The 26,383-nt window shown below is 47.6% G+C and overlaps 1 protein-coding gene across 14 annotated transcripts in view; it reads right to left on the bottom strand.

Moving 5' to 3' along the window:
- Positions 1-25,947, bottom strand: part of CACNA1D (calcium voltage-gated channel subunit alpha1 D) — a 342,950-nt gene extending 317,003 nt beyond the window's left edge. For 7 of the 14 annotated variants that reach the window (XM_013981776.2, XM_021068969.1, XM_013981775.2 and 4 more), the window contains exons 1-3: positions 25,347-25,947; positions 23,022-23,331; positions 19,242-19,347 (exon numbers count right to left, since the gene is read on the bottom strand). In XM_013981776.2, the coding sequence (XP_013837230.1) occupies positions 19,242-19,347; positions 23,022-23,331; positions 25,347-25,413 (483 nt within the window). In that variant the 5' untranslated portion in view covers positions 25,414-25,947. The remainder of the gene's footprint in view (positions 1-19,241; positions 19,348-23,021; positions 23,332-25,346) is intronic. The other 7 variants (XM_013981779.2, XM_013981783.2, XM_013981784.2 and 4 more) reach the window with 2 other exon arrangements.

The raw sequence follows: 26,383 nt of genomic DNA, 5'->3' as shown, positions 1-26,383 counted from the left end.
ATTTTCATTAGGTCCCTATGTCCAAATTAGAGCTGACCAAGTTTCAGGACTACAGGGAGAAGGGGTCTCGTAGCTCAGAAACCCATCCAAAAGGGAGTTTTCCTGAAAAGGGGAAAGTGCACAGATATTCACTAACTGAACACACGGTGCCAGTTTCCAAGTGATGACAGATGATACTGGCCTTGCCCTCAAGCTTCTCAAAGTCCGGTGGACAAGGCTGACCTCAAAAACAAGTCTCTGTTTCCCAATGCTTTCTTTAAAGTCAAGGACAGACCTCCCTGCAGAAAACAAATCCTGGAGGTAGCTGCAGAGGAAGGAGGACCCTGGGTGATCTGGCCCTAACTGAAAAGTTTCTTAATACTTTTAAATGACCCAGGCAGCCAAGAAGGGCTTGAAGGCAAGACCTGTTGCCTCGTGTGAGTTAACTCGTATCTCAGCCTGGGCAATGTCTGCAAGAAGTCCTTGTATTTGTCCCTTGTGTAAATGAAGACATACAGCCAGGCCTGTGGAATAGGCATAAGGCCAGATGCCACCGGACCAGGATCTCATCAGTTGTGCCACCACTAACCTGCTGTGACCTGGGTACACCCCTGCTCCTCCCTGATATTCTCCAGGCTCATCTCTGCTCTAACGCGCCAACTTGGTGTGAGCAAGGATGTCTTTCATCCTCTTACATAAAGCACTTCCTTTGAGATTCTTTGTGCAGCCCTGGTGACCTTGGGATCAGTGATTTGAATGGCCCTCAGAATTACAGGCATCTGAAATAAAGGTGACCCCCCACAGGGCACTGGGCAAGACAAGGCCAGCATTTGCCATGTACTGTCTCGGGACACTGGGCTTCCGACTCCTGCCTCCATCCCCGTGTCCCTTCAAAAGCCTGCAAATTCTTGAGACCAACTGCCTTGAAAGGGAAAGACCCACTCCAAAGGCTATTCTGCAAGGCAGCCAAAAAGAACTAAACTCCAAAGTTCTTCAACCTCTTCCTCTTGTCCCAAGAGCAGATCAATGTGTTCATTCATTCATTTTCAGGACGTAGCCTTTCCAAGAAAGAACACACTCCTCTCCAAGCATCTTCCAACTCCGTTTCTGCAAGTCACACCCATTGGCTGAAGCAAGGGAAGGCACTGCTCTTTTTACCAGCAACCAAGTCCAGAAGCTACAGAAAAGCAGCATCTCTGCCAGCAGGGTCCACAGACCATCTAATCTGAGGATGGTCTGGGCTTACCAAGAAGCCCAGAGGCAGCTAAGCCAAGTGGCAGGTGGAAGAGGAACACACAGAAGATAGACCATGGCTGTGAGCCCTGGGCACCAGCCTGGGTCAAAGGTAAGGATGCCAGTGCACAAGGCACACACATTTCTCCAATAGCACTTGGATCCAACAGCACTTGCTGCAGTGATGGCAACGTTTCCTCCGCATGCTATCTCATGTGGTGGCCCTGTCAGGATACTGAACAATGAAAATGAGGTTTGTAAGACTGCGGAGACAAATTTTAAATTTTATTTAATTTTCATTTATGTTCTCATGCTACAGGTGACCAGTGATGACCACTCTGGATTAGTCTCTCACAGAATGCGTGCTCTCAAAGAAAAGACCGAATTTGATAGGACCCTCTTCTATTTAAAAACAAATGAACGATGGGGCAGGGCCTTAGCCTCAGTCCTTCTATAAGCAGAGCTGAATCTGGACGAGAATGGTTCTGAGCTACCACCTCAGTTTCCCTACACACCTAACCTAAACTTCCCACCTTCAGAAACAGTGGGGATGAAACCAAGGATCCCCAGAGATTACACTCCAGGAAGGTGCTTCCTCTCTGAACCAAAGAATCTCCCATCCCTAGGACAAGAGAGTTAGAATAGGGAACCTCAAAGATCCTATCCAGCTATAAAATTCTAAAAATGCACATGCGACTCCGTCAAAATTTAAAACTTTTGTGCTCAAAGGACACCATCAAGAAAATAGAGAGAGAACCCACAGAAGGGGAGAAAATGTTTATAAAGCATATAAGTGATAAGGGGCTGGTATCCAGCATATATTAAGCGTTCTTACAACTTGACAATTTAGAAAAACCATTTAAAAAATGGGCAAAGGATCTGAATATGCATTTCTTTAAAGAACACATACAAATGGCTAATAAGCACAAGGAAAGAAACTCAACATCATTAGTCATGAGAAATGCAAATCTCTAACAAGATACTACTTCCCATCCACTAAGATGGCTCGAAACCAAAAGACATAGACTAACAGGTGTCAGGAAAGATGTGAAGAAAATGGAATTGTCATACACTGCTGATGGGAATGTAAAATGGTGTAGCTGCTTTGGGAAGTAGTTTGGCAGTTTCTCCAAATGTTAAAGTTATCATGTGATCCAACAAATTCCACTCCTAGAATTAAGAACATAAAGTCACACACAAATTTGTACACAAACTTTCAAAGCAGTATTCATAACAGCCCCCCCAAATGGAAGCCACTCCAATGTTCATCAATTAACGAAGGGATAGAGGAATATCCATACAATGAAATACTCTTCAGCCACAACAAGAAATGAAGAACAGATACAGGCTACAACATGGTTCAATCTTGAAAACATAAGGGTGGAGTTCCCGTCGTGGCACAGTGGTTAACGAATCCGACTAGAAACCATGAGGTTGCGGGTTCGGTCCCTGCCCTTGCTCAGTGGGTTAACGATCCAGCATTGCCGTGAGCTGTGGTGTAGTTGCAGACGCGGCTCGGATCCCGCGTTGCTGTGGCTCTGGCGTAGGCCGGGGACTACAGCTCCGATTCGACCCCTAGCCTGGGAACCTCCATATGCCGCGGGAACGGCCCAAAGAAATAGCAAAAAGACAAAAATAAATAAATAAATAAATAAATAAATAAGAAAACATAAGGGTAAGTGAAAGAGGTCGGACTTGATGGATCACATACATAGTTGGGAAAATCTAGAGAGACACAAAGTCAGTCAGTAGTTGCCTAGAGCTGGGGAAGGGAGGGCTGGAGGGAAACTGGGAGTGATGGCTGCTAGGTAGAGGGCTACTTTTCTGGGTGATGAAAATATTCTAAAACTGATTTCAATGATAGTTGCATGACTGAGTATAATAAAAACCACTAAATTGTATGATTTAAAATGGTGACTTGTATGGTATGTGAATTATATCCCAAAGCTGCTTAAAGAAGAAGACTGTCCATGCCCTCATCCCATCTACTTAGTGGAGACCAATTATTTCTGGTATTTACTGCCCCAGGTCCTAATGCCAGGTGCCACTGGTGACCATCTGAACCTGCAGAGAACATGACTTAAGTTGAAGATGCCCCACTTATAAACAAGCAACTATTTTTTAAGCACTTTTCATCGTCTCACACACCTTCACACACAGCAAGGGGGGAGCTCTCTCTGCTGCAGCTAAAACGTCTAACCTAACTGGGATCAAACGTGTATTTTTTTTTTTTTTAAGGCAAGAAAAGAAATGCAGAAAGTCACATATTCTTCTAAGTCAAGCCCAAGGAGCCCTCCTGGGAATTGAAGTTATTCTGACTCCTTGTATAAACCTACATGACAGCTGTGAATGGTACAACTGCATCTGTTCTCAGAACCCCTGAGTCCTAGCAGGCAGGGGCCGGGCAGGTACTTATTCCCCCTCCCACGAAGCCCACATCTGAGTCCCCTGACTCTGGGGTAACAGCAAAGTCTGCCTTGCCAGGAGAGGAGGGAGGCCTTTAAAAGCCAGGCTACCACAGGGGTTCAAACATCTCAGCTGACCATGTTCCTGGGGCCGGCAGCTAAGAAGAAGGCCTAGGTGGGCAGACTCTCAGCACGAGGAGAAGTCAGGCCAGATGAGATCGAGGACTTGGGGAAGTGTGACTGCAAAGGAGGAAGGCTGTTTTGTTTAATCAACACACCAGGATCATATAAACAAGTGCTGTTCCCTTCAAAGGGGGAAGCTTGGGAAGTGGGTCATGTGGTGCTGGGAGTCTCTCCCTCCTCCTCAGAGCAGCTCCAAATGCCAGTGAAGACCTTCTCCAGAGCCTAGGACACAGGTCTCTTGTGAGCCTCAAGGATGAGAGCATTTAGCGCTCTCTCTCTCTCTTTCTCTCTGAAGACAGATTTGATTTTCTTACAAATACCCAAGAATTTCTTTTTTAGGAAAAGACTGGTGAATAAGGTCAGTGATCAACCTGGATCACCCCATTTTTCACCAGAAGCAAAGCAACATGAAAAGCAGAAACTAACTCTGACAGCAATTCTAAAGGCAAGTGTTCCTGCATCGATGGGACAAGGGTGCAGCCTCAGAATAACTGCTCTGAAGAGCGCACCGTGATTTGCTGTTGTAGGTTCTGATGTTTTCATTAAGCCATCCCAGTCTCTCCTAAAGAGGGTATCTTTCCCTCTCCCCTGTCTCTGTCTCCCCCTCTCTGTCTGGCCCTCTGTCCCCATCTGCCCTCCCCTCATCCCTCCCGACAGCGTTCTGCCCCCAGGTTGGAAAGAGAGACCATCAGGCCCTATTAAGAAAGCAGTCAAGGCAATATGGCAACTGCAGGGCCCCCGGTGGAGATGCAGTGATGCTTCACTAAATGACCCGTCATTCACCACCACCTGGTGCCAGGAGCCATGGGGGATGAAGACAGGGACAGGCTGAGTCCCTGCCCACAGCAAAGTCACACTCTTGTGGGAACTAAGAAAAGAGCCTAAGACCAAAAACAAGCCAGTGTGTGGCTCGGGCGAAGGGCTGCTTCCACCAGGGGCAAGTCCACGAAGTGAAGGCACCACTCCAGCACTCAAGCCACTGGGAGCTGAGGCCACATGTCAAGGACTCCAGTCTCGATGGCCACACAGCCCCAGGTGCCACAAATCTCAAGGAGCTCTGGGTACAGTCAGGACACCACCTGGCAGCTGGCCTTTGGGAATCATGAAGGGGGGGGGGCAGCTCCAGCTCTGGATCCAACAGGCACTTTCAGTCCTTCCTACCTCCTCCTCTGACTCTCCCCAAACCCTGAGCACAATCCCAGGGGCTCCAGCAGTGGGTGCTGGCCCTTCCTCTAGGTGTGGTCCTGGCCTCGTGGGGAGACGGCAGTGGACTGGGGCTCAGCCTTCATCACTTTCCAAGGGGATCAGAGGGAAGGTGAAGCTTTCCTCTCCCGAGAAGCCCCACTCTCCCAGACAATAGTAAGGATAATGCCTCTGTGGGCACACTGCTTTCGGGATTATAAATCACTGGCACACATATCCCACCTGACTTTTCCCTTCTGACTTTGAGACCAGTGAGGAAAGGGGGGTCACCAGGAGTGAAGTGACAGGACAGGCACACAGAGGCACGACACCGGAATCCAAGTTCAGCATGGCCCCACGACGTGCCTCGTGTGCATGGCGGGACAGGCACAAGCTGCGGAGACAGTGGACAGAGTGACCAAGTGGGCCCGCTGACCATCTTTCGGGTTTATGACCTCAGCCAAGAGCTGTCCAGTTAACTCTGGGCTCCACTTGCTTCATGTGCAAAACAGGAGTGCTAGTCACTGCTGAGTGAATTGTTTGAAGAAAATAAGTATAAAACCTTAGGTTGGCACCTGAAATCAAAGGGTTGGAGCTTCGAGACAGGGGCCGAGGTACTTTGTCTGAAAGATCTCATTGTCCACGAACACCAACCCAGAACCCCCAACTGTGCCAGTCTGCTGCTTTCAGTCACTGATGACCACCAACACAGAGCTCCTTGCAGCCTGTGAGCCAGAGTGCTGAGCTCAGCACGGGGGCGGGAGCAGCAGCAGCCTCTTCTCCGCAGCACTCACCAGCCCCGCAGGCCTCCCACTAAGGGAAGGGAAGGGGCATGCTCCCCTTTCACCTCCCTATGGTCAAGAAATGCTGCACTCACGTGAGAACAGAGGGGCTTAACAGGCATGGCCCAGGGTGATTTGCAGCACCACAGAGCAAAGGGCTGGGGATGGAGGTTCCCCCAACGCTCAGACACTTCGGACCCTGGTCAGGTCACTGGGAGGTCAGTCTCTCCCTGCAACCATTCCTGACTGATTAAATAATGCCTTTGGTGAACTGGGGCTCGCTCACACGTCATTTCATTGACTCCTCAAAGAGCCCAGACTAAAGGTGCAACAAGCAGGACTATGCCCATTTTACAGATGAGAAAAATAAGGCCAAGGGAACCAACTCAATTTGTTCAGTCCCAAAGCTAGTGGGCAGCAAACGTGGGGCCCAGATCCAAATCTATTTCCCCCAGAGTCTCTGCTCTTGCTAGGATAACACAGACGGAAAAGGGAGGGAGTCAAGTCAGAGCAAGCCCTAAAAGCCAAGCTTGACGTGTAGAAAAGTGAACTGTTCAGCACTTACTATGTATGAGGGCTGCCTTACAAAATCCGTTCTCGTCTCAATCGTGTAGGGCAGTACAATCACTGTCACTCCCATCTTACAGGTGGAGAAATTGAGGTCATGTGGCCAAGGAGAACAAACTGTCCCAGGTCCTAGGGAGCCCCAGTTCTGGCAAGTCACACCCCATCTGTGAGCCTCTGTCTCCCAGCCAAACTACCTGTAAGGAGGCCCCTGTGAGGCTCAGGGATGTCGTGTGACAGGAAGGAGCCAAGACATCCATGTGTTACCTCTGCCACGTCCTGACTGTTTGGTCATGGGGGAGTCACATAATGGCCCAGGACCAGTGGCTTGCTCTGTCACCTGTGAACAGTTCTCACAAGGTCACGGTGAGATGGCATCAGACACTGTGAGGGAAGCACACAGGCACTAGCAATGTCTACCACTATCTTGATTTTAGGAATTGGCCTATCTTCCCTTCTGAGAGCACAGCAATTAGGCAGAACGCCCCTGACATCTGTTTTGCTCCTTAGTGCTCATTTTCTGTCCTCTTCTGAGCGACATTTACATCAAGAGATGGCCAGGGGTCTCCTACCTGAGCTGAGCAGAAACAAGAGCCAGCTGGTCTTAATGCCCAAATTTAAACTCCTCCAACTCCCACTTTTATTGGGTGGTTCACAAGGCACTTCAGGGGATCCACACAGGGCTGCCCTGACTCTCCAGCCACAAGCCCACCCCACCTGGCAAAGCCTCTTGGCAGGAGGAATGGATCTGTGCCAGTCCCCAAAGCTGGCTTCCAAGCCTCACCCAAAAATCAGGACCTCGAAGCCTCCCAGAGACCTACCTGGAGGCCCTGCCGCTGCTCCGCCCGGCGTTTACACGGCAGCAGCCTGTGAGCCCGCTTCTCTGCATGGGCTGGTGGAGAAGTGTGGGCTCTGAAGTCAGAAAGCCCAGTAAGAATCCAGGCCCTGCCAATTACTAGGCCTTGTGGAAGCAACGTGACCACGCCAAGCCTATCTTCCTCACCTGTAAAATGAGGATTTCAGCAGTCTCTTCCTCATGACTTTATGGTAGGGATTAGGGAGAACTAAGGAGATTATTACATACAAAGCCCACCTAGCTCAGCAGATGTCAGCCATGAGCTAGTAACAAAGGCAATTAGCTCTCTACCTCTAGTTATGGTCAGAAACACAGGGCATGCCAGCCACACCAGAACCAAATGACCAGGAAAGACCCACTGCATTTGTCAACAGCTGATTCCCTCCTGCTCTCCCACACCTGTCACTGCTCTGGGCCCCGACTCTTCCCATAAGACAATGAGGCTCCCTAAGGCCCAATGATTCCTGCATGTTAATAGGCATGCAGAAAGTAAGAGAATAATTTATGAGGCAAAACAGGGGAGGGAGGAGTGATCAAAACTATCTTTTGGAAGATAAAGAAATGGAGGAGACAATTAAACGTCAACTGAATGACCAGCCTGCTTTGAAGAGATCCTCTTTTGCCGTGGGGTTTTCCAGATGTCACAAGTGCCCCTGGCATTGTCAGACCTTGCCAGTCAGAAGGGAAGTGCCTGAATTCAACCTGGATTCACGCTGTAACTGGAGAGGATGGGAAGGCAACAGACCCAGAGGCAGAAGCCCTGGCCGAAGTCCCCGCTTGGCTCCTCTCTCACTGTGTGACCCTGGGCAAGTCAACGGCTGGGTCTGAAGAAGGAACACATCCGTGTGAAGGGCTCTGGGGTCCTTCCCAATCCCATGCTCACCGGCTCTGTGACTCACATTCCGTTCTGTTCAGGGGAATCAGGATCAGCATCTAATGTACTATTCACCCCCACCCCTGGCTTTAATGATTATCAATCAGCTTATTCAGCTGGCCAAGCTAAAACAATGCCAAAGCTTTCTCTGCCCGAACCCTACTAGCTCCAACCCCACAGGGCTTTCTAGAAAAGGATTTCTTAAACAAATCTGTTTTACCAAATTCTTGCTGGGTGTCACCATTTCCCCACATTCTAATTTAGACCTTTCAGTATTTTCATTTCATTCCCACCAGATAAAAATGCTGAAAAGAGCTTTAGATAGATTCACCATTAACTGATATTTCAATAAATCAGAATTTGTGAAGGCCCAAAGAGAAGCACACGTTTGCTTCATCTTAAAAAAAAAAAAAAAAAAAGACTGCCATTCCCGCAGTGATACAGTGGGTTAAGAATCTCAGGTTGTTGCAGAGATGCAGGTTCAATCCCTGGCCCAGCACAGCAGGTTAAAGGATCCAGCCCTGCCCCAGCTGTGGCAGAGGTCACAGCTGTGACTCAGATTCAGTCCCTGGCCTGGGAACTTCCATAGGCGGAGGGTGTGGCCATAAAATGGGGGGAACTAACGGACTAATTACTGGTACATAAAGGCGGCATTTTAACCATTTACCCGTTCATGCTGTTTTTGTACAACTTAAAAGTGGTTATTTAAAATAAACAGTGTTTCATTATATCCCATTGTTATCTATTTACTGAGGAACAACATTCAAGGATGTCTTGCTTTAAAAATACTGATCACTTCTTTAGTTCACATTAGAGTAAAATAATAAAACCACATCTATTTCAAAATGAGGGTTTGGGAAGGTTTCCTTGCAATAATTCATACCCTCCTTTTGTACTCTGACAAGCCAAGTTAAGAGAGTAAGCCAGCGTGTTTAATGGACTCGATCTTACACATAATCAATGCTCCAAAAAGCACTTTATGTAGGTTAAATAATAACTGTTTTAAATACTCTTTTTTTCATCTTCCCAGCTTTAGTGCTACAGTAATTTATATAATCAAAAGTAAAACTGCTGTAGAATACTGAAGTGTCTCCATTATGCCACAGTTCAACGCCGTGCCCTAACCCTTCAGGAACTCTGGATCCAGAGACCATCTGCTTGCAGGGCATTATATTTCTTGTTAAAAAAAGCACAGCGGAGTTCCCTGTTGTGGCGCAGTGGTTAACGAATCCGACTAGGAACCATGAGGTTGCAGGTTCAATCCCTGGCCTTGCTCAGTGGGTTAAGGATCTGGCATTGCCGTGAGCTGTGGTGTAGGTTGCAGATGCAGCTCGGATCCCACGTTGCTGTGGCTGTGGTGTAGACCAGCAGCTACAGCTCCAATTAGACCCCCAGCCTGGGAACCTCCATATGCTGTGGGGGTGGTCCTAGAAAAGGCAAAAAGACCAAAAAAAAAAAAAAAAAGCACAGCGAAGACCCAGCTCAGCATCCCCCAATAGTGCCTTGTACAAGGGCCCATGCTGTAGATTTCTGCTTAGATTTGCTTCCTAGAAAGTGCCTCTTTCAATGAATGAGGCTGCTCCCCACCGTTGAGAGGATAAAAACCCAGTACGTTAGAAGTGCTCCCTTTTGCCACCACTGCTGGAAAGCCTACCTGCCAATTCAGTGTGCAGGTGTCAGCAATCCGCTCGCCTTGGGCACCTGGGCAAGTCTACTTTTTGTTTTGATTCGCAAACGCCCCATCCTTCACCAACTCCCATTTTCTAAGCCACCTCAGAGCTCTTGGAAGTAGGAGGGGGTACAAACTGTATAATAACACCACAATGATAGTGAGGTTCTACTGTGTGTGAAAATAAAATAATCATCAAAGACCATGGGACAGCAGAAACACACCAGGTGAGAGATTTTTCTTCCACAACTAAAAGGAACTTAAAGGCAGTATTCGTCTTGGAACTCAACTGTAGCAAGCGAACACTTCAATACCAAGACTCGGGGTTTTTTTGTTTGTTTGTTTGGGGGCTTCTTGGGGTTTGTGTGTGTGTCTTTTTGTCCTTTTAGGGCTGCACCCATGGTATATGGAGGTTCCCAGGCTAGGGGTCTAATTGGAGCTGTAGCTGCCAGCCTACCCCACAGCTCTCAGCAACACCGGATCCTTAACCCACTGCTTGAGGCCAGGGATTGAATCCACAACCTCATGGTTCCTAGTCAGAATCATTTCTGCTGCACCACAATGGCAACTCCAAGACTCAGGTTTTGCATTAGGGATTTATTTACCTATGAACTACCTGGAATGAAGGCTTCCCTTGAAAGAAACCGGGTCCACAAATGCATGGCACCCAAAGCAAGGGAAAGAAGCTTGGGTGCCTTTCAACTGGGTCTGTGGTTCAAAAGAGATGACAAGACTGGTTCTCAGGGTTCCAAGACTTTCTGCTGTCATCAGATGTTCTGGGTGCCTATCAGACATCCAAGAAAGAGGCAGTACCCTCCCCCCAGGACTTCCTTTCCCACGGCCAAAGATAAAGAACAAATGAGGTCACTCATCAGAGTTAAAGGACAGCTGATCTCAAGGAGCTGTGGGGGTGGGAGCGTAAATCGATACAGGCTTAGCAGAAGCCAATGTGGCAGTAAGCATGCAAATTAAAATGTGCTCCCCCCCACAACCAGAGACTTAACTTCTAAGTACTTATTTCAGAGAAATGTTTACTTGTACCCACAAAGAGCACTTACAAGGATATTCAATGCAGCATTGTCTGACATAGCAGAACTTTAGGTACTAACCTAACTGCTCATCAGAGAGAGAACAATAAACCACGGCACATTCATATGTGAAATATTTTAAGGCAAGTAAGAAGTTGTTAGATCTCTACATACAAATATGGGAAGATCTGTAAGACACATTAAATGGAAAAAAAAAAGGAAATTTTACAATGCATGCATTCTGTTTCCACTTGTGTCAAATTTACGATACCCAAATTCATATAAATACATCTTTCAAACACAGATTATATACGCATACATATCCATACACAGTGACAAACAACTGTGAAACTGACTTCTGTGCTGAGAAGAAGCTGGGAAGGTAAAACGAGACTGTCACTTTATCTGTACTGTTTTAATAGTTTAGAAAAACGTATTCAGGTATTATTTGTATAAATTCGAATGATGATTGATTGAAAGAATGCAAAATATGAAAAACGAAGAAGGCCTTTCTCTGACCCCATGTGGCGGTTCTTCCTTAATGAAAGGGCCACTGGGCACAGAGAGCCTGCCACAGCACCAGCCAGAAGTCAGGACACGTGAGTCTGGTATGCTCTGCAAAGCAGGTCTCAATAAATATTTGTTAAATAATGGTGCCTCAACTTCCTGTCTTATAAACAAGGATCCTTACAGCGCTACAAAAATATCTATGAGGACACTGCTCTAGACTGCCCCATGGATGCAGGGAAAGGAGGTAGGGGGGGCCCCTCGGAAGATGACCACCGCAGGAAAAGCACGAGCTTTGCACCCAGCCTGCTTTGAATCCTGGGGCCAAGCTGATGGAGGACAATTCCTCCTTCATTCCCAGGCAGGGCCCACCTGCCAGCCTGCCTTCCCTAAGCAGTCTGCAGCCTGCCTTCCCCCCTTAAGGGTGGCCCCCCCAGTTCCCTCCAGCCTGACCCTCAGGTTCCCTCATTCAGTAACTTCTGCAGGTGATTTCTAAAATTACCACTCAGCCAAGAGGGAGGAGGAAAAGAAACTAGCAGAAATAACTATTTTGAGGTTCTAGAGTAGAAAGTCATTTTCCCCAGCCTGGGCTGTGTCTGGGGCTGTGCTTAATTAAAACCACCAGAGGAAGGCTTCATGCTACAAAATGCGGGCCAGAAATACCCATCCGTGGAGTTCCTTTGTGGCTCAGCAGGTGATGACCCAAAGTTGTCTCTGTAAGGACACAGGTTCGATCCCTGGCTCACTCGGTGGGTTAAGGATACGGTGTTGCTGTGGCTGTGGACAGCAGCTGCAGCTCCGATTCTACCCCTAGCCAGGGAACTTCCATGTGCTGCAGGTGCAGCCTTAAAAAAACAAAAAATGAAAAAAAAAAAAAAAAAGCAAAAAACACCCAACCGTCCATCCACCCACCACACTGTCCCCAGCTCTCGGGCATGAACACAGAGACAGAAAGGACTGCTCACTCGGATAGTTCTTCCTTCAACCCCATCTTGGGCCTTTCTCACTGTGCCCTCTTCCCCATCTCTCGGTGCCAGCTCTGCCGGCCCAGCCAAACTCCTCACTGCCCCAAGAACCCCAGCTGTGAGAATACCAATCTCACTTGACTCAAAAAGGAAGACACCTGCTGACACTTTCCTTATGTCGATCACATAAGGATGAGGGGACACATCCTACAGCGCTGATGGCAGAGGGGCCATGGGAGTGTGAACATGACTGGAGCATCATGTCTATTCAGCCCCCACCCCAACCCCCAGGGCAAGGACATCAGACAACATCCCTCGTCTTGGCACAGCATCCAAGCAACAATAACACTCCACTCAACAACCAGCATTCCAGAGCCTCTGCAATTTCTCTAGAGACTTTCCCAGGGGAGGAGCTGCTGAGAATCTGTTCTGCAGTCCCCACCCCACCCACCACCACCAGTACTTTAACAAGACATAAGTCTCTCTACTGCTGGGCAAGTTAACCCCTCTCTATCAGGTATTTCTCACGTACTACAGGCATTTAAAAATGAAATGTCGATGGGAAAGGTTAAAAAAAGGAAACTACCCACAAATCTGCTACAAGGGTCTCCTGTTTTTCACACAATCATTTTTAAAATAGTGAACTTGAGGAGCTCCCCAGTGGTACAGTGGGTTAAGGATCCGGCATTGTCACTGCCGTGGCTCAGGTCACTCCTGTGGCAAGGGTTCACTCCCTGGCCCAGGAACTTCCACATGCCTTGGACATAGCAAAAAAAAAAAAAAAAAAAAAAGTGAACTTGAGCTAAGGCTAAGGAAGGAATACATCTCCTCGAAGACCCTCGCCTAAATGGGCTGAGGGGATGCACATTTCAGGCAGCACATGAGGGGGACCTGCTGGAGGCCAGTCAGACTGTGCCTCGGGGACCTGAGGGCTGGGGTGCAGGGTGGAATCTTCAGACCCTCTTTCCAGCTGGGTCTGAAACATTTTCTACCTTTGGACTTCTCATTTAGCTAAACTAAAAAATTATAAAACCACACATACACTTTTTTTCCAACTAAGCCAATATGAGTTGGGTTTCTTCAACCCGTAATCCAACAAGTTCTGGCCAATACACCAAAATATCCTCACTCCAAGAGAGGCTCATTTTTTAAAGGGTCTAAGCGGGGAAGTTCCAGTGTTCAAGGTGTGTATATGAAACAGTGAGACTGGCTTTTTAACAAACAAACCAAAAGAAGGCAGACCCTCTGGGAATTCTTTTTAAGGAACTTTAATAGCAGTAAACCTGAATTCTTTTAAGAGCTGGAAAAGATTTGTGAAGACCTGTTGATACTGTAAATCTGTTCAATAAAAGATCTAGCTGGGTAACTTGTTCTTTGTCAACATGAGGTAAGACTACAAAAGAGCTGCAATTATTTGTAGAAGGCATGAACAGGCTCACCGGTATGATCAGGAAACCAGCTCTGGGTGAAGGGTTACTACTACACAAGTCTACTCTGGTCATTTTGCTGCCCTCCTTCCACCAACCTTTACATGAAATGTGACACTCCCACACCCACCCACGTACAACCACTCACACATGGCTCACACACAACACTGAACACAGAAGCCAGCTTATGACATAGGGATTCAAAAAGTATCAAGTACTTGTCTTTCTTCTCTTTCTGTCTCAGATATAAAGACTTAAATTTCCCAGGAAAGGTACAATCCTGAAATTCAAGGCAAACTCTGACAGGTGTTTCCTGGGATTCTCATTAATACTGGACAAGGCAAGTCCACCTCTCAGGCAAACATTAATCATTAGCCAATTGTTGAAAATTAACTATTGATCTATCAGGACATGCCATGGAGCCCTGCACGGCCATTCATTTATGTACCCACTCATTCCATGGGCATTTCCTGATGTACCTCCTGTCTGCCTGCGTGGAGTTAAGCTCACAACAACACAGAGACCAAGCAGACTCCTGCCTCAGCCTCTAGGAATGCATATGCTAGTTTCACCCAAAGTCACTCAAAACACCAAGCCACCTCCCACAGCAGCTATTAAACAAAGTGGAAAAGAGCTGACATCTGCAAAGAGGACAAGTACTACTTACATGTAACCAGGTGGGGTGGGAGGTGGGGACAAGGATCAGAGAAGGCTGGACTGAGGGCAGCATAGGAGCTGTCCTAGAAAAAACAGAATCTAGGCACCCAGGAATAAAAACACACAATTCAGAGGGAAAGACTATAACGCAAAGACACAGAGATGAGGAAGGAAACTAAAAGCTACTATATAAGCAAAGCCCTAGAAACCAAGTTATGCAATTGTGTTTCAGGTATTTCAATTCACATACTCACTACAAGAGAAGCTAAACTATGGGCCATGCAGAGCCAATGAGCCGACTCTAGAAGCCCAGGAAACACTGTGCATGAGGATCTCAGCCAAGGAAAAGAGAATGTAATCAAAGTAGCATGAACCACAACGTTTGTGCCCTTGTAAGGCATCCGGTCCCCCTGAGGGGGGTCCGCAGCAGACACTGCGCCCACCCCTCTGCTACTCTGAGCCCTGGAACCAGAGCACAAATGTCCAGACTACTCTACTCAGACACCCAGCTCCGCTGGCTCCTGTGGTCAGAGGTGCATGAGAAGCAGGGTCACGAGACCCTAAGCCTTTCAGGGGTAAACACTTGGAATTTCCCAACTACTCCCAGCCAAGGACTTCCAAGCACAGAGGGACCTGCCACTTCTGCCACAGAGGAAATCCTGCACATGGCTCAGAGGAAAGAGCGAGTGAGGTGCTTCTCCTGAGGGGGAAATTCATTCAAGGGTCCTCGACAAACCGTATTGGCGAACATCTACTATACAACGCCAGGCTCGGGCTTCCCAAATGATTCACGCAGAACGGTACTCTCCAGAGGTGTGATAAGATAAGATGTGCACATACATAACTAAAATAGACATGTTTTATATGCAAAGTGCCACGAGGATGGTTCGGATAAGAGCATTACATCTAATCGGGGTCAGAAAAGGCATCATGGAAGAGACATCCTTTGAGATTCTTCCCAAACAGCAACAAGGACAGTGACAGTGATGAAGCGGTGGGAGGGAGGAGGAGGTATTATAGCTGGAGAAAAGACCAGGAGGTGGACACAAGCAAAGAAGGGTGTTTAAGACTGGCTGGTGAACTACCAGGGGGTGCGGGCTATGAGCTGACAGAGCCCACAGAGCTGACCTCACGGTGGGCGGTGGGCAGTGAGCAGCCCCTGAAGCCATAGGATCACCCCTCTAGCAAACGTCGCCTGTCACCTGGATGGAGAGGAAGGAAAGACGTAGAAGCAAAGTGTCCACAGTCTAAACCACACACACAGATGGGCCTCGATGGCAAGATGCGAAAGGGGGCAGAAAGGGGGTCAAAGACACAGCAAACCTCATTGAGTTTAACAAGCATTTACCAAGCACCTGGTAAAGGGACAGAGCAGTGTGGGCCACGCACCTCATCCTCGGTGGCTTTCGTCACCCTGAGACACCCAGGAAGGTCTGGGCTAGCGGCTGAGCTGCCCTATTTGGGCAGTTCCAATGGGAGGCCAGTCAGCAATATGGAGAGCTGGGTACTTGGGGGTGGGGGTGGAGTTCCAGGAACAAGATGCCCAGACTGACACATTCAGCCAGGTCAGTTTGCCTATGAGAAACTTAAGTTTGGAAAGCAAAATAAAGCCTTTCCCAACACAGTGATGTGAATGGGGATGTGATCGTCCCCATTCTGACACTCCATAAAGAAGTGCTCCTCGCCACCCGCCCCATACTAAGAAAAAAATTAAATAAATGATATACGATTTCAGTAAGTGGACCTGGGAGTTCCAGCTGTGGCGCAGTGGAAATGAATCCGTCTAGGAACCATGAGATTGCGGGTTCAGTCTCTGGCCTCACTCAGTGGGTTAAGGATCCAGCGTTGCTGTGAGCTTCAGTGTAGGTCGCAGACGTGGCATGGATTCTGTGTTGCTGTGGTTGTGGCAGAGGCCGGCAGCTGTAGCTCCGATTCAACCCCTAGCCTGGGAAACTCCATAGGCCATGGGTACGGCCCTAAAAAGCAAAAATAAAAATAAAAATAAATAAGTGGAACTGAGGACACCCTGCCACTGACTGAGCTAGGAGGGATATTGCTGCGGGAACAGAGTTGCTCCGTTTCCATGGCTGCAGCCTCCACCAGTCCCTACAAGTCCACAAATGAAAGCTGCACAGAAACTTAAGATTGTTTATGTTTTGTTTTGTTTTGTTTTGTTTTGTTTTTAATGATCATAACCCTGGGAAAATTTGCTGCCCCCAAGGTAGTGCCCAAATGCCCAAAGCTGGCTGAGTTACGTATAAGCCAGACCAAACACACAGCGGACCAATGGCGATGGCCGCATTCCTCATCCAACGAAAGTGATCAGCTCGCTACAAATTACCTGTAACAGGCAGAAACATCTTGCACAAAGCTGGCCCTGAATCTTACACTAAGTGCTCAACATCCACATTCCTGACAAAGGAGCTTGGAGGCAAAGGAAACCACCAGCTCCCTGACCCGTACAGTTTTACAATCCATATTGGTCTCTGCCCTTTGTTTTGCCATTCACATTAATTGGAAGGTATTTACTACAGATGAAAAATAAGCTTCGTTCGGCTGCCTCTAAACCCATCCCAAAAATAGAGCAATCACTTTGGTACAAATTGGGTCAAATGTATTAGGAAAAAAAAAAAAAAAACAAACAGGCTCCCTGGCAGGAGGACTGTCATGGCATGGTACTTTGCTAAGCGTCAGGGGGAAATCCACAAAGAGCTTCCCTTCCCACAGCGGGAAAGGAAATACTTAAAGAGTTAGGCAGACATTAAACTCATCTGGCCATGTGACCATCCAAGTGAACATAAGACGCAAACTTGAACACTATCAGTTTCAGAACACTGAGAGGTCAAAGGAATATAGGCTGGTTTTTAGAAAACCTTGCCAAAGTAACAGACTGCCCTCTCCCACCCAAAAAAGGCCAGTGCTTAAGAACTGTCAAGAAAAGATCCACCGGAGAAGGACTGCCAGGGTAAGGAAGAGAGATTTCTTCATTTTCTATATTTTATTCCCTCACTTAGCTGAGAAATTCACATGATCTGACAGGACTTAGATTAGTGCCCCGAATTTCCCTGGGGAAAAAAAAATCAGAATATTAATTGACTTACACATGCAGCTACATTAATTATTCCATTGATCTGAATTAATCTGCCTTTCTGAAAGGTATTTATTTTCTAAGTTTGTTTAATCACGTTCTCTTGAGCTACAAAAAGCAACAAACTGGGTCACCATCCACGTTGTTAAATATGGCAACAAGGCTGACACCATCTGTGGCCTAGACTGGGATGATCTAGCCCCATTGATAGGGGCTTTCACTACTTCTGCTTTTCCTTTGAAATGACTGTCTAAAGTCACATATCTACAAGCAAATCAGAAGCTATTTGAAAGAGCCAAAGTCACACGAATCATCTCACCATTCAGCTCAAAATAAATATACGCTAACGGTAAGTCTTTATTTATATGAGTATCCAACTCCCGTTTACAATTGTATTTTTGGGAGCAGTAGCCGAATTTTTTTTAAATTCTCTGGACGTCAGATTACAAAACACTCAACTAAGAAGAGACATCATGCTACATCTAGAATATGTCACACACTTAAAGGTAACATGAAATCCTGTACATAAACCATGAAGCCTAAAATCATGACAGCATAATGTCAGCATCTCTAGAACTCAACAGGACACTCCCCCACAGTAGTTGTGCCTTTACAACAATTCAGTTCAGAACATCCAGCCCTACTAGCACACAGCTTCAACATGAGAAACCAAAAATAAATGGAACTAGCTAAAAGAGGGGAAAGCAACATAAGAGTTTCCTGTTACCCAGGACCAGCCCTGATTCACCCCCTTTCTGCAAGGCCTCCAGTTAAGAAGGACTGATCCTTGCAAAGAAGATGCCGCAGCACCAGAAAAAAAAAAAAAAAAATCCTGAAATGGCTTCTGAATCATCAAGGCAAGATTATAGAATGTCAGAGGTAAAAACAACCCCTGTGATCTTCCCATGCAATCCCATGAATTGACAGGGGGTTAAGAGCCAATGCAGAAAGGGTATGGGAAATGCCGCACATCCAGCCAGTTGACAGCCAAGTGGGATGACTTCTTGTCCCACTCTAGAGCTTTCAGCATTTTCTTTTAACTATATCAACCTTTCCCAAAGGAAGTTCCATGAAACACTGTGAAACATTCTGCCAAAAAAATGTTTAAAGAATCCATGACCAATTACTTTTAGGGACTAGCTGAGTTAAACAAAATGAAACTGGCTTTTTAACTACAGACCTTCCTGGAGCTTTTACTGAGTTAATGCGTACTATAAATCTTTAAGAGGGCAATAAAGTATGTGGAACTATCCCAATTTATTTCACCACAGAATCATTTTATCCTGGAGCATTTCATAGGACTAAGAGAAGGAACTCTGATACTCTCCCACATTATTCTCCAAATTATGCTCTATGTGGATTAGTTTTCTTGTATTCTACTCCTGTAAAAATTAATCATTCATGTACAAGATCTATGATAACTCTCTACTTACCAGAAAAACTGACCAAAGTACCCACCACCACTCCCAAACAACACTGGATTAAAAAATAAATAAATAAAGCTAATATTACCAGGAAAAGAAGGGTAGGCCAAAAAAAAAAAAAAAAGCCTATGTGGAGAGAAAAGTTATTTTTAAATATGTTACAAACCTCTTCCATAAAAAGTTCCACATCTATTTATACAAGATTCATGACTTTAAATACTTTCATTCAGTATAAATTTGAGAATACAGGTCAAAAAAAAAAAAAAAAAAACCCAACAAAAAACTGTTGTAAAGCTTCCATTGAAACATCACATACATAGCTGTAAGTTTCAACCATCCAGAAAGCCAGCTGCCAGCTTCGGTAGAGAGGCAAATGACGAGCACACATCAGGACAAAAGCGAGTCTAAGGACACTTACCAAGTTATGATTTGTTGAATTAGAATCATCTTCAGGGAATGGGATGTAAATAGCTAAGGCCACACAATTGGCAAAAATAGCCAATAATATAAATATGTCAAATGGTCTGAAAGTTTTTGTTAAGGTGTATATGTGTTATGCCAACATAAACCATCTCTTTCATCACACTCCCGATCACACCACTTCTGAATTGCTTCTTAAATGAAAATTATAAATATAAATCCTTATTCGACTGACTGCTGTGACTACTAAGTTCCCAGCAGGAGGAATCGGAATCGTCAGTGGTCAACTCACAGCCGATCTTCCTGTCAAATGACCTCTCCACGTCCTTTTCTTCTGTTGCAAGGATCACATTACATTCATTCTCCTGTTGGACATTTTCTATGCGAACCTCAAAGTACATCCAATTAGGGCTCTGTGTGAACCAGGTTTCTGCTTCATGTGGTTTTCAAAGCAACAAGGGCCTTAGAGAGCTAAATTCCTGGCTGTCATAGACACAAAGAAAAGCCATCAAGAGACAAAAAAGTCTCTTGCACAAATCCTTGCCACCATGTGTGAGAGCCATTGTCTTGGAGGCCACATCTCCAGGATCAGTCTGAATCTCCTGTCTGGACTGGGACAGGCCAAGTCACCAAGGACCTTCTCCATTCCACCTGTTACTGTCTCACGACTGTCCCAACACTTCAGATGCTGGAACATCGAGCCAGGCTTCGCCTCCCTCCTCTGCTTTCCTTACTCATCAGCAGTTACCACTGTTTCAGATTAGTGCTGGACTGGACCACCACTTATAATGTGCTGTTGTTACTGCATTCAATTTATAAACAAACTAAATGAAAAGTCATAAGAAATCAGCACCAGACACTTTCAGAGTTGGATTTAACATTTCTAAATCTTGGGGGTCTATCTGGAAGAATCACTCGGAGAGCAGCCTTCAACAGATACTTGCTTAAACATTCTGGTGTTATAAAGAGACATTGTCAAAACTGGCAATACAAAATTTGACATCTGCCAAAAATGACTGGTTTATCTTCTCTTAGTTTTCAGCCTTTCCAAATGCAAGGCTTCATGAGCACTGATCTAATCTCCAAATCCAGGCTTGGTGGTACAATACGGCTCCTCCCATACACTTACCTACAAAAGGCAAGGTCACAGTTTAACTAAATATTTGCAAGTCCTAAAGCTTTGAAGATATGTACAGGCCCTTCTCCATTCATCCTGACTGCCTTCTGGGAAATCCAAAGATGCCAAAGGAAACAAAGACCCCTCATGCCTCCGGGGATACCTCAGCCCCTTGAAAAACTCTAACGCTCATTGAAATGTGGACATGAATGACATTATTCCCTTCGTGATGCGATGAGCTTCTCTTTAAAGCCAGTTATCCTTTCCTCATATTTATTTAACTCACCTAGTATTACAAAACCTCTGAAGTAGGGATCCAACTTTAAGACAGTGCACCTTAAAAAGACTTCAGAATCTCCTTTGCATTTTTCCTTTTGGCAGTTCCTACCAAAATTTAAAAGGTCAACTGCCCCAACGTTATGCCATATAGAAACACAATTACTATCTCTCCTCTCCCCCGCGCCATCATTCTGCCTTCTTCATTCCCCAAATACCTAAATGATAAACCAGCAAATCTGAGAAGTATCCATGCTGTTCAGGAGAGCCAAACATATGAATGTTTCTTTCTTTATGGTGGTCCAATTTCAGACGCCAGGTATTGGTGGATCCTATCTCACTGCCAAAAAATTCTGACAAGCCAAACAGAACCAAGCAATAGAGAAAGAAATGGCTCTGATCCTAAATCTTCCTTCCTCCTTCCCCCAAGTGCAGGACAATCTGCTTGCACCTGCATGTAAAAACAAATGGTACAAATTCGCTCTCCCGGGGCTGACGGGGCCCAGCCCAGCTGGCTTTAGGAGGCTGTCTATACCCTGCTCCCTGAACTTGAAGGAAACGCTCATTTTAAAAAACAAACAAACAAACAAATCATGCATCATTTCAGGATCTATTCTACAAACTGCCCCGTTTGTAGGCTGGCTTCTTCCTGCCCCGGCAGCCATAGCCCCTAATTCCTGCACACACGTGTCTGTCAGTGCAGGAAAGGGAGTCGGCAGCGTGATCCAGGAATTCACTCCGTTCACATAAATTGCTATATACAAATTACCGTGCACAAAGAGAAACAGCATTGGGCCTCCCACCTCACTCCACATGAAATTAATGACCCCACCGAGAGGTCTCTGCTTACTCAGAGTCATAGCAAGCCAACCTGAGCAGGAGGAGGAATCTTTCTGGCTTAGAGCAATCACTGCCTCTGACTCCACAACCCCCCCCAACCCAGGAGGGACACCCCAGTTTACGCATCTCCCTCCTGGGCCAACACCAGTATTGGTCCTCAGACTCAAAAAGAACCTAAAGAGAAAACACCTCCATACAACCCCAGCCATGTGAGAGACACCACAACTCCCTCTAGAGAAAAGACATCTGTTCGAAAAAGGAAAAGCACGTGAAAACCCCTCAAATCCTACCCTTGGCTACTCTCTCCAAAACCTATCTAGACAGTCACCTCATTTTAACTTGTATCTGTGAGCACAGAAAATAATCAGCCAAGACAGAGGGCATGCAAAGAGCTATCTAGCTAGGTACTCAAATGATACGGGGGTTTCAGCTCCACTTTCTAGCCAGGTCACCCACCTCCTCCCTTTTAGGGTGGCCCCTCCACCCTGGGCTCACTGGAAGCACTCTGTCCACACTCCTTCCCATGGTTAGGAACGGCTCTAAGGCCCCAGTCAACCCCAAATCCACTTCTGGGAAAAGGAAATGCTGTGTTTTACCCAAACCAATGAATCATCTGACTAATTAGAAAGCCAACTGCTCAGAAAGAAGGCCTCAGTCAACCTTTTTTGAAGGGTGGCAGAAACTGGAGCCTGGCCTCCAGGTTTGGGGAAGAGGGCGGGTAGGCTGAGCACCTGACTTTTCCAAGAACTGGGTCCTGACAACCCTCCTGGGGCATTGGGAGTTCAGTTTTAAAAATACAAAGGAGACACCCAGAAATGTAACTCCATTCCAAGGACACAGACGGAATTTTTTTATAAAGGCAGCAACTGCAAATTCCTCCACTGAGAGGCCGTGCTCTAACTCGCTGGGGCGCTGGAAGAAGAGGCACACACAAACCGATCCCTTCACCAGCGTGCTCACGTTTCAAATGCTGTTTTGGAACTCATCAAAAGGAAATTCCAGGAAGTCATAGAATTGATGAGCAAACTGCTCCCTCCCTATGAAGCAAGTGTTCATATTTGTAGCTACCTGAACAATTCGACTCACCAAATGTCAGACCTACAAGCGACCTTAGCATTAACTGGAGTTTCCGAAACAAATTCCAAACCTCGGAATGAGAAGACTCCAGTAAAGGTCAAAAATGTATTTATTTCTAGTAGAGTCTTTAAGTCCGCATACCTCATTTACAATAGGTTCAATGGATACTGCTGCCAAAAAACAATGGTGCCTTTAAACGAACCATCTAGTGTCAAATGACCAAAGGTCAGTTTCATATTTTAATCATCTACCACCCTGAAGTTTCAAGTTGTCACTCCCTCCCCCATCACCATACACACACACACATACACACACACACACACACACACACTCACACACAGAGCTTCTTCTGTTGCTCACATTCCAAAATGCTATCACTTGGTAAGTGCCATTTCAGAAAGCAAATCCTTTTAAAGAACAGATGGTAAAAGAGAAAATGAGAAAGACTTCCCCCAAAAAAAAGGATACTTCCATTCCACTATACTAATGCAGGCTCTTCGGATAGGGTTATTGAGTGACAAACAGAAAAGGGCGCGGGCAGGTCGGCTGTTGGACGAGTTACCCTGTTTTTTGCTCTTGGCGTATTGCTGACGTTTTCTTTGGGAGAGAGATCCTACAGGTGGGGGTGCAGAGGTGCTCATAGTTTGGGCAGCCTTGGCCTGTCTAGCAGCGTCGATTGCGGCTTGCCAAGACAGGACAGTTTGCTTGGAGTTATTCGACTGAGAAGTTGGTCCTTCACCAGAAAGAGGGAGCCTGGTGCCTCTTGCATAGTTTGCCTCTGGGGAGAAGGAGAGAAAGAAAAATTAAAAAACAAAAACAAAACAAGGAGAATCCAGTGTCAGAAGAAATCAAAGGTGGTTTCCCATCAAGAACAGGGGGGAAATCATCCACATGTTTCTATTTGGAACCTCATACCCTGTTTTTCAGAAGCAGGGGTTTGGTCGGCCAGAGCAGCAAAAGTGCACGTGCTCTGCTCCAAGTGTTAGCAACACAGAACCACCGCTGCTGCATCACACCCAGTGGTTAGCACCTCTCTACATCTGACTTCAGGAAGAGTCTCTCAGTGCACTTCTTCAGACAAACTGGGGTCATTTCCACATTTACTCCACATCGTTTCTGACTTTTAAAATCCATATATCTCTAATGAATTAACAGATACATACAACACCTTTTCTCTAAAATAACTACCATCACACACGCACACAAAAAGGCAGTGCCAATAATTCAATAGTCTTAATCATTTTCAGGGTGTTACTCCAACATCTTTCCACAGTCACAAATGCTTTTTTTTTTTTTTTTTTTTTTTTTTTTTTTTTTTTTTTTTTAAGCATGGGGGGAAAAAATCCTCCACTGGCACCAGGGCAATACCAAAAGCCCCATAACAAATATCAAGATTATGCACTGACACTTCCTGCAAATGAAAATTCATGATGCTTGGGACTCATTTCCTCCACAGGCTTCCGAAAACAGAAAACATCTTTAGGGCTTTTTTGCATTTTAAATTGCAGCCGCAGCAGCCAAGCCAGCAGCCAGAGAAACAGACAAGGCAGGCAGCCTGCACCCTTATACCTTGGAGAGACAGGCTGGGTTATGCCAGGGCTCTCAGGGCCTAAAGAGGAATCATCTTAGTATAGACTGGCATCCAAGTGCACACAGGGCAGAACCTTAAGGGGGCCCCAAGTGTAAAGCCTTCTCCAGCTTGGGGTCAGGCCAACACCCAGACAGGTCTTCCCTGCACCTGCCTACCTTGGGTCACAACCACCTTACTGAGACAGCAGGCAAAGTGAGTGGTGGCAGAGGGAGAGGGATGAGCATTTGCGAAACCAGTTCTAGCTAAGTAAAGAACAGGAGAGAGTCAAAGCAAGCACAGGTCTTTCTGGCCAGCAGCCTGAGAAGGGAGCCCCAAAGGTGGGCAGCCGATAGTCTGAGCCAGGGGAGAAGTCATGCCAAGCCTCCCCTTTGGGAGCGCTCATCATTTAGAAAGGCTGCGATTCCACAGGGGGTTTGTGGGGGACTCCAGCAACCTCTAAGAAGGAAAGTGGGCTGGCCAGAAGCTGCTCCAGCGTCTCTAGACCCGGCAGGCCAGCGTGGTAACTGCACGTGGTGCCCGGACCCAGGCTAGGGAGGGGAGCCCCACAGCGGCAGCAGCTCCCCGGGCATTGCTAGGTTACCGACGTGTGCACAGCCGCGCTGGGAGCGGGAATACACGTTCGCCCGACCCCTCGGCCAGCGAGTCCAAGACCCAGTCTCCCACTCAAAGGGAGGGGGGGTTGCTTCACCCACCGACCAGAAGGGTGAAACCTCGCAATCCTGGAACATTCCGGATGCCACCAGAGACCTTCTTCCTAGTCAACCAGGGGGCGGGGAAGGAGGAGAAGAGGCTGGAAAGGGGGCCCGGGCTGAAGACTCTCAGCCACCCCCTTTCCATCGCTGGGGAGCGTTGGAGGAAAGTTGAGCCCGAGGACACTGAACCCGAATCACCTCGGCTTGCCGCCCCTCCGGCGGCACGGTACTCCACTGGCAGCACAGTACTCCACCGACTCCACTGCTGCCCCCCACCCCACAAATGCAGAATTAACTCTGACATTCAAGGCCTGAAGGGGAGAACGGAGTGGCTGTCACGCATCTCCCCTTTCTATGTAGATGACACGAGCTAGAAGCATCCTCTCCAACCCCCTCAACCCACCAGCGCATCAGAGACGGGAGGGGGGTGAGAGGGAAGAGGGGGTGGGAAGAGGAGGACCATGACAAGGATTAGATTTGGCAGCGGGTGCCCAGGCTCTGGCTGCTCACCGTTCGCGTGGTCCGCTTGCTGCTGCCGTTGATGCTGCATTTTTTTCATCATCATCATCATCATCATCCACGAACATTTATTGAGCGCCTACTGTGTGCAGGGCACTGTGCTGGGCGTTAGGGCGGGGGAGGAACGTTTAGGGGGTGACCGATAGGTAGGAGCCGCGGTCCCTGCCCTTATTCAAGCTTCAGCAGGGGGTGGGGAGGGACGGGGACAGATAACAGAAAATAAGAATAATTTATAAAAACCGCTGGCCACCCACGCTCCCTCTTTTTTCAAAATCGGAGCAAAATAAACTTTTTTTAAAAAATAAGATCGGATGTATATATTATCTTGATAATATATACATGTAATTTTTTGCTGCAAAGGAGAATTGGCTTGGTCCTCTCCTCTAGCGGAGGGACGCCACGGGGATGCCGGCCCGGCCGCCGGGGCCGCTCGGCGCGCCCCCCATGCCCGCCTGCCCGCCGCGGTGCCTGGTGCCCGCTGCCGCCGCCGCCGCCGCCGCCGCCGCCCGCGCCGCCGCTGGCTCGGGACCGCGGGCAGCCGGAGCTCACATCCGGGGACGGAGGCGCTCGCTCGCTCGCTCCGCGCCCGCCGCGCCGCGCCGCACGCCGGCTTCGCCCTGGCGACGCTGCGCGCCCGCCGCCGCGTCCCCCTCCCTCCCCCCAGCCCGCCCCGGGCCTCCCACGGGCTGCGCTGCGCCTGGGCGATCCGAGGCCGGCCTGCGGCTCTCCCTGCACGACCCGCGCAGTCTGGGCGACCGCCGCGCTGGACTTGGGGGGCCGCCACCTCGGCCTGGGTCGGGTGACCGGCGGGTGCCGAAGGGTTAAGCGCGCTCCAGCCGCGGGCCACCCGGTTAACCCCCTCGACACCGCGGCGCGCTCTCCTCTTTCCCCTGAAGAGGCGGGCGGGGCCCGTGGATCCCGCCTCGGCAGGGTGCGGATTAACCGCTCCTCCCCTGGCATTTCTTCGCGGCGGGGGCTAGGGAACGCTTAGGCTCCAGTGGCCGGCCTCGGCTCTCGGCGTCGTCCTC

Source organism: Sus scrofa, chromosome 13, assembly GCF_000003025.6.
Source record: "Sus scrofa isolate TJ Tabasco breed Duroc chromosome 13, Sscrofa11.1, whole genome shotgun sequence".
Classification (NCBI taxonomy): Eukaryota; Metazoa; Chordata; class Mammalia; order Artiodactyla; family Suidae; genus Sus; species Sus scrofa.
Note: the sequence above shows the minus strand (reverse complement) of the source record. Positions and strands in the feature narration are given on the sequence as shown.